Source organism: Trypanosoma conorhini (assembly GCF_003719485.1).
Source record: "Trypanosoma conorhini strain 025E chromosome Unknown Tco_14.4_contig_00706, whole genome shotgun sequence".
Lineage (NCBI taxonomy): Eukaryota > Euglenozoa > Kinetoplastea > Trypanosomatida > Trypanosomatidae > Trypanosoma > Trypanosoma conorhini.
The window spans coordinates 1-7873 of NW_021704775.1; the positions used below are offsets into that span (position 1 = coordinate 1).

The 7873-nt window shown below is 62.8% G+C and overlaps 4 protein-coding genes across 4 annotated transcripts, besides 6 other annotated features; all 4 read right to left on the reverse strand.

The window, feature by feature from the left end:
* On the reverse strand, nt 1-431 carry Tco025E_08137 (casein kinase; the record flags this gene model as incomplete). The annotated part of the gene is made up of 1 exon (XM_029374992.1): nt 1-431. A coding segment is annotated over one exon (431 nt), but the record flags the coding sequence as incomplete, so codon positions are not given.
* Nucleotides 432-777: 346 nt separating this feature from the next.
* Nucleotides 778-809: a microsatellite.
* Nucleotides 810-1128: 319 nt separating this feature from the next.
* Nucleotides 1129-1147: a microsatellite.
* A 104-nt stretch (nt 1148-1251) lies between these two features.
* On the reverse strand, nt 1252-3090 carry Tco025E_08138 (uncharacterized protein; the record flags this gene model as incomplete). Its single annotated transcript, XM_029374993.1, has 1 exon — nt 1252-3090. One exon carries the CDS (start codon nt 3088-3090, stop codon nt 1252-1254), a length of 1839 nt encoding a protein of 612 aa, XP_029224991.1.
* Nucleotides 3091-3610: 520 nt separating this feature from the next.
* Nucleotides 3611-3638: a microsatellite.
* A 15-nt stretch (nt 3639-3653) lies between these two features.
* Nucleotides 3654-3695: a sequence feature (A-rich).
* A 163-nt stretch (nt 3696-3858) lies between these two features.
* Nucleotides 3859-3877: a microsatellite.
* Nucleotides 3878-3881: 4 nt separating this feature from the next.
* Nucleotides 3882-5015, reverse strand: Tco025E_08139 (aldose 1-epimerase; the record flags this gene model as incomplete). Its single annotated transcript, XM_029374994.1, has 1 exon — nt 3882-5015. The coding sequence occupies one exon, from the start codon at nt 5013-5015 to the stop codon at nt 3882-3884; it is 1134 nt and encodes a 377-aa protein (XP_029224992.1).
* Nucleotides 5016-5136: 121 nt separating this feature from the next.
* Nucleotides 5137-5161: a microsatellite.
* A 233-nt stretch (nt 5162-5394) lies between these two features.
* Tco025E_08140 (uncharacterized protein) lies at nt 5395-7512 on the reverse strand (the record flags this gene model as incomplete). The annotated part of the gene is made up of 1 exon (XM_029374995.1): nt 5395-7512. The coding sequence occupies one exon, from the start codon at nt 7510-7512 to the stop codon at nt 5395-5397; it is 2118 nt and encodes a 705-aa protein (XP_029224993.1).
* Nucleotides 7513-7873: the final 361 nt, after the last annotated feature.

Here is a 7873-nt window from a genome sequence, read left to right on the forward strand (position 1 = left end):
AAGTTGTCCGGCTTGATGTCGCGGTGGATGACGCTCTTGCTGTGAACAAACTCGATGCGCGCGATCATCTGCTCGGCCAGCAGCAGCGTGGTCTTCAGCGAGAGTTTCCTACCACAGAAGCTGAAGAGGTCCTCGAGTGAGGGCCCCAGCAGATCCATCACCATCACGTTGAACTCGCCCTCCACGCCGTAGAACAGGATGTTGGGGATGCCCACGACCCCACCGCCAGCGTTGAGAATGCGGTAGAATCGGGCCTCGAAGGCCAGCTGCGGGTGGCGCGTCTTCACCTGCTCCAGCTTGATGGCCACGGGCTCGCCGGTCTGGATGTTTGTGCCGCGGAAGATCTCGCCGAACGAGCCCGCCCCAATCTTCTGGCCGATGCGGTATTTGTTGCCAATCAAAATTTCAATGTGGCAGCTTGTATTGCTCATTTTGGATTTGCTGTTTTGTTTCTTATTTGGTCTATTTTGACTTTTTTGTTAACTAATTATTGCACTGGGTGCGTTTCGTTTGTTTCTTTTGTTCGGTCCTCTATGGGGTGTTCGTTTGCTGCACTGGTTGTGTGGCGTTGTTAGTATTTCAGTGCAGAGTGTGGGGGTTTTCTTTTTTTCGTTTCCCTCCCCCCTACCTCGTGCTGTTGCGCGGTCTTTAACGCAGCTGGGGCGCATGCTGCCGTTGAACATGGGAAAAACCGTGGCGAAGGGGGCATAAGAGGTGGGATGCAGTCGTGCATGTACGCAAAGCCCTCAAAATAAGTACGGGGAACAGGCTAGTTGGTCTCTCCCTCTTGCTCTCTCTCTCTCTCTCTCCAGAGACACATATAGATGTGCTTTTGGCCGTATACGTGGGCAGAGGAAGAGAAATAAAAAAAAAAGGCACGCCTTAGGCGTCCTTTCGCGCGTTCTCTCTCTCTTTTTTTGTTTTGTTTTGTTTTGGCATTCTTCGCTCTCCGCCGTTTTTGTTTTCCGCTCAATACTGTCGCTCGTCTGCAGCACCTCTGCAGAATTGAGTTTAGCGGCCTTGCAATTTTTCTTTTGTGTGCTTTTTTTTTTTCGTCTTTCTTTCTCTGTCGCCCCGCTTACGCAGTGCTCTTGTCTCTCGCCTTGGCTTTTGTCGACGCTGACGCACAGAGAGAGAGAGAGAGAGAAACTCGCAGGAAGCAGGCGGTCAACACCTCTGCGTGGTTGCTGCTGTGGCTTGACGTCGGGTCCGGGACGTTCCTGCCGCCGCTGCCGCTGCCCCCGCACCGCCCTACTTCTCTTCCTCCGCTTCCTCCTCCCCGCTGCCGTCCCACCCCGTGTACTCGGTGGAGCTCCCACCGTAGTACCGGTTCGCTTTCCTCCGACGGGGCTCGTTTGGGCGACGCGCCGCCGCGTTGGCCTCGGCCTCGGCCGCAGCCCGCTTTTCCTCCTCTTCCTCCTTCGCACGTAACTCGGCCATCGTCCCGAATCGGGCCCTTGCGGCGTCACGCACACTGCCACCCGGCGCGGCTGCGGCGGGGGCGGGCGTTGGGCCACTGCCGCGCCGCAGCAGCGAGGAGACGAGGCCAAATAACCCACTTTTGCTGGCGTCTGCGAGGTTCCGCGCCGGCGAGGCGGTGGGTGGGCCACCGGTGGGCACCACCCGCAGTGCGGACGAGGTGCGCATCCCAAGGGCCTCAAGCGGCTGCGCCTCCTCCTCGGAGGAGAAGCGGTGGGGCGGGTACACGCGGGCAAAGGCAAAGGCGCTGTGGCCAAGCAACTCCGCAATGGGGCCGCGCAGGTGCGCGGACAGGCTGGCGGTGGCGGGGTCCAGGCCGTCCACCGTGTGGGTGCCCCCACTCGGCAGGGAGCAGCGCACGTGGATGCGGGCGGCCCCTCCTCCTCCTGCGGCGGCGGCGACCGGCGGCGGCGGCGGCGTCGCCTCCTCCTCGGCCGCCGCCACCACGGCGGGGACAGTGGGGGGCGCCGGCATCGGCGTCAGCGGCTGCGCGGGGGTCGGCTCGCCGCTGGGAGGGGTGCCACGGAGCCGGCAAACGCCTCCGTCGCAGGACCGCCCCTTTCGCTCCTCGTCGTGCCCGCTGGGCGATTCATGGCCGCCTGCTTTCCCGGCGGGCTGCGTGCTGCTCTCCGCACTCGCACCCTCCCGCAGCACCGTCACGGTTGTGTTATGCGGCAGCGCGTGAATGTCAAGTTTGGCGGCCGCCTCCACGGAGTCCACCACCACCGCCGCCGTCGCCGTCGCCGTCGCCTGGTCGGCAGCCCCTCCTCCTCCGCCTGCGGCGGCGGTGGCGGGCGGGTCGACGCGCAGGACGAAAGAAGTTGTGCTCCCACGCGGCGCCGCTGCCTCGTCCGCCGCCTGCCGCTCCCGCTCCCGCTCGAGCGCCTGCTGGACCTTCACCCACACGGTGCGCAGCGTCATGCCGGGCGCGGTGGCGACCACCTCCCGCCGCTCGAGCCCGTTGAGCGCGACGAAGTGCAGACCCGCCGGGCCACCGCAGCCCGCACCCGGCGACGCCGTTGCTGCGTGTGTGGCAGCGGCGCCGGTTCCAGCGCCCATCGCCGCCGTGGCGGCACTCACCTCTTCGACGTGCCGCATAAATTCTTCCTTCGCCCCGGCAAGTTTCGCCGGAGGCGGCGTCTGCAGCTCAACGCGCAGAGCCTCGCAGATGCGCCCAGGGGTGAGGGTGTGGCCGCTCAACACACTTCTTGGCCGCTCCCGCAGCGAGGGCGGAAACACGTGCAGGCGCGGAACGCTGGCGCTGGCCTCCGGCACCGCGGCCACGAAGAGGTTGTGCGCCGCTGAGCCTGCCCCCACAAAGTGCACAACCGTCACTGAACCGAGGCGGGATTCTTGCAATACGGCCTCCAACGCGTTTCGCTGCGCCGCCCCATTGCCGGCCAGCGGCGCTCTCCCCAACCGAAACGTCGGTTTGATGGTCTTCCTTCCGTGGGAAGACGTTGTATACAGTTCCGCCAAGTCGACGGCGTCGGCGTCGGCGTCCGCCCTGGCAGTCTCTGGAAGCGCGCTGTGCACAAACACCAGCAACGGAACCTGCCACCGCTTGCTCAGCGCAAGCGCGTCCTCCACGTTGCTGCACACCCGGAGCATGTAGGGAAATCGCGGCCTCCTTTCCCAGCCAGCCACTAATTGCCTGGTCTGCGGGAAACAAAAGGCAAGGACCCAACGAAAGCGGGGAAAAACCAAAGTAGTGGATCTCGGCTTGCGGCACAGAGAGAGCGAGGGAAAAAAAATAAATAAAAGACATAGACGCAGACAGGTAAGCCAGCCAGGAATGAAATCTGCTTCACACACTCCAGCCGCACCACACGACTCCCTTCAGCTGCCTGACTGCGGCAGATGACTCTGCCGAAGTCCGGCCTGTTAGTCGGCTGCCGTGCCGCGTTCCCGCAGTACTTCCTGCACCAACACACCTTCGTCTTCTCATCGATGCCGTTAATGGCTGCAACGCGCCCGTTTTTGCTCCGATAGACCCTCTCGTTTTTTCCTTCTTTACTTCCTTTTGTTGTCTTTCGCCTCCCTCCCCCCCCCTCGCCACCCCCATGTTTTTTTCTTTGCTTGTGTCTTCTCCACCCCTCCCAGAGCCCAAATCCTCCGTGCGCTTCACATAAACAACAACAACAAAAACAAATAAACAAACCCGGGAACGGTTCAATAAATAAAAATAAAATAGAACAAATAAAAAAAAAAAAGAACGTTCGCGCGGACAAACAACAAAATGCGAAAACGTCCTTCATGCCGGTTGTGGCACCGTGCACTTCAACCACGACTTGAATTATATATATATATTTGTTGGTTCGTTTTTGTTTTCGCTTCTTCGTGCCGCCAACGGCGCATCCCGACCCCCCCCTCCCCCGTCACACACACACACACAGACTGCACTACATGTGCGCGCCGCCGAGCACGGCGAACTCGTTCACCTGCCTCTCACGGTACACCTCGCCCCGCCGCAGCACCGTGGACGGAAACGTCGGCTGCTTCGGGCTGTCGGGCAGGTACTGCGGCTCCAGCCCCAGAGAGGTGTGGCGGCCGTACCGCTTCCCCCGCTCACCGTTCGCGTCCCCCGGCTTGCCGTTCACGGTGTGCATCCAGATGCAGGGAAAGGTCGAGTACACCTTCATCTGGATCCGCGACGAGGGGCTGTACAGCTCCGCGTTGAGCAGCATCCGGTGCTTTGACGCCTCCTCCCAGCCATCGACGCAGAAGGGGTGGTCGTAGCCGCACGGGTCGCGGTCAAGGAAGGCTTTGTTGTCGATGTCCTCACCGAGTGGCTTGCCGCGGCGGAAGTCCAGGCACGTGCCCGTGACATCCTTCAGTGCCCCTGTTGGGATTGCCGCAGAGTCGCCCTCCAACACGCGGCTGCACGGCATCTTGAGCACCATGTTGTACACCTTCTCCGGCTGCGTCCAGCGCGGGTTATCCGCCGTGTTTCCGTCCGGCACGCCGTTCAGGTTCCAGTAGGCGTGGTTAAAGACATTCACCACAGTGGCGTCGGCGGGGGAGCCTTCGGGAATAAAAGCCGAGAACTCCGTGTGCAGCGCCGCGGGACGCTTCCGCTCAATGTAGTAGAAGACGAAAATGCGCAGCTCGGCGGGGAGGCCCTGGTCCATGTGCGGCGATCCCAGGCTGAACCGCACCCCCACCACCTCTGCCGTCTCCACCGGGAGGAACGACCAATGGCGCCTGTCGTACCCCGCCGCGCCGCCGTGAACGGAGTGCCGGCTGCCCGGCTTCCGCGACACGTGAACCTCCTCCCCATTCAGCGTTAGCCTCCCCTCGCTGACGCGTCCGGCGTAGCGGCCCACGGTGGAGCCCATGTAGTCCGTGTCCTCTGCGCTCTCCTCGGGGCCCGGGTAGGCGCAGTTCACCTCCACCCACCGGGACCTCTGCGCGTCCCACACCTTGACGGAGTTGATGGACGCCCCGAGCGTGGCAAAGGCGCAGCGGAGGGCGGGCGAGTGCAGGCGGACCAGCTTCCCCGGGCCGAACTTCTCAACGCGGAGAGACAGCGGCATCACGCAGTGGGCTTTCTGGGCAGCGGCGGCCCTCGTTTTCTTCTCGTATGTTACTGCTTGTAAAAAACCAAATGAAGTTTTGGCTTTCCGTGGAGTGCGGTGCACGCAGGGGCCGAAGGAGCAACGAACAACAACAACAACAAAAAAGAGAGAGGAAGGAGGCAGAGGACGAGAGGCGGTAAATAAATATAGACTGGAATGGAAGGAGGGCCAAGAGGAGCTGCATGCTGGGTGGAAGGCGGAGCGGAGGCGACGGCGTTACTTTTTTTCTACGCGCGGGGGAGGCCAGTGCCGGTGCCCCTCCCCCCCCCCAACCGCTCCACTTTTTCCTTTTCTCTTTTCTCTCTTCCCTGCTTCCGTTTTCCACCCCCGCAAGAGATTACACGTACCTGTGAAACACGTCATTCCCACCTTTGGCGTAGAACTCCTCGACGCCGCGGCGCACGTAGTTGGCCGGCACGTACGTCGCGGCCTGCTCGGCCGACAGGAACGGGTACGGCTTGTAGCACAACACGAAGGCCTCCACCTCAACGCCGCGTATTGCAGCCGCCTCCACGCAGCCCGTGCTTGCGCCCGTCTTGTGCGACGCCGCGTGCGCCGGCCGCAGCGAGGAAGTAAACGTCGAGGGGGCGTTGTGCAGGAAGGCGGCCCGTAAGGCGGCGCGCGGCAACCCCTCAGCCCCCGCCTGCTTCCCTGCCGCTGCTGCTGGCGTCGGCGCGGCCGCGACGGCGTCCATGACGGCAGTGCCAATAATGCGCTCCACGTGGTAGCGCCACCCCCGCGGGACAAACACAACATCCCCCGGCAGCGCTCGAACTTCATACACAGCAGAGTCACGTTGCGGTGTATGTGCGGCAGCCGTGTCACTCTTCGACGCCGCCGCTGCCGCCTCTGCCGCCACATGGTTGCAGTGCGCCCCCTGCAGAAGACGTCGCGCCGTCCGTGGAGCGTCCGCAAAAGCGTGCGTCGGGCCACCATACCCCAACGCTGCCTGCCGCTGCATGCGCTCCTCGTTTTGCTTTGCGCACATGGCGACCACCTCCGCGGGGGCATAGAAGGTGAAAAGCAACTCGCGCTGAGGCAGAAGGTACGTCTCACAGTCGCTTCGCCCCAATAAGGCAGAGACGCATGAGGGGGACGCCGATGATGCATCGGCGCCAGCGCTGCCGGTGGGCGCCGCGGCAAATCGCCGTTCCGTCATTGTCCTCAGATAAAAAGGTATCTTTGGGTCCAAGCTCACGCCTAACTTCCAGGGCTCTACAATTCCAGTCGGAACGCTGGGAGAGGCACCTCCGCCGCTTAAATACTTGCTCGCACGGCTACGCGGCGCCGAGGCGGCGGCGTCAGACGCGTGCATCGGGGATGCGGTCTCACCGCACGCCTTTGGACTCTCCGCAATTTCCTCTGCGCTTTTCTCGCCAGCAGCCCCCCCGCTTGTGCAGACACGCAGAAGGCACTGAATGTGTCCAAACGGCATTATGTCTGCGGCCGCATCTGCCTTCCCGTCAGGAGCCCCGCAGGCCGCTGAACGACGCACGGGCAAAGGGTACCCCACAGCGAAGGGCACAGCAGGCTCCAACCCGCCGGCAAGTCGCGCCACCACCGAGCTCTGCGTGTGATCGGCTCCGCCTTTACCGAGGGGAGCCACTGCCGCGTGGGTGGCGGCGCCAACGTCTGTAGGGGGCCGCGTCAGAAACAGCGCCGAGGACGGCAGTTGACTGTGGACGTGAAAGAAGGAGGAGGGGGCGGACGCCGCACTCCGCAGTAACGCCCCCACAACATCTCCGTGCGAGGCGCCCGGCTCCTCCACCCCTTCCGCATTCGTCACGACTCCGCCGTGGCCACCGCTCAGGAGCCCCGTCAGCTCCTCCCAGATTGCCCTTCCGGCACCGCCGCTGGCCTCGTCCGCCGCCTGCAGCTTCAAGAGGGCCGCAAAATGACTCTCGATGACGCCGCAGAGGGGCGCCAGCACACTGTCCTCGGCAGGCCGCGGCGACACTGCCGCCGTCTCTCTCCCGCCGCCATCCATCCCACTGGAGTTGACCGCCGCCTCCTGCGCTTCACTGGCGTTGGGATGCACGTCATGTCTGAGGCGAGGCGGCGTCAGGGCAACGGGTCGTGCGTAGAAGAACGAACGTCGCGCCGGATCCTGTTGCACACGACAAGTGGCCTCAGCGGAGGCGCGTTGCGAGGCGGGTAGCGCCGTCTGGGGCTGATTCCGCACCCCGCGGCCCCCCCGCACCACCACCACGCGACACGGCAGCCGCGCCCCACCCGCCGGGTAGAGCGCGTGGTGGAAAAACAACTTGGAGAGGCGATTTTCCCTCGCCACAATGTATCGCGGCATCGTGGTGAAGAACGGGGCGGACGACCTCAGGTTTGCCCCCGCAAGGTCATCCACAAGCGTCGCCGGAAGAGGACAACCCTCGAGGAACTTCTGCACATACGGGGAATTCCTGCGCTTGAGCTTCAGGCAGGACGCGGTGGGGCGCAGCATGGGCGTTTGTCACACCGACAAGCAGCCTCTTCAGCTCCCCCCCCTCCGCCCTTTTCTTTTATCCCTGCTGCTTTCACCTCCTCCTGTTGCTGTTGTTGTGTGGGTGGGAGAGGAAATTCCTCTTCCCCTGCTGTTTACTACCAGCACCTTCTTTTGTTGAGTGCTCTTGCGTGGAAGCCGCCGTGAAATGCGGCCCACGCACGCACGCATGCACAGGCAGCCCCCGAGGGGGCGTGTGAGGAAAATAAGTAAAACCGGAGAGAAGGAAACGGGCGACTGAGAATAAAAGCAACCACAACAAATGAGCCAATGCAGAAGGGAGAGAGAGAGAGAAATAGTAAAAGAGTACGGAGGGGGGGGG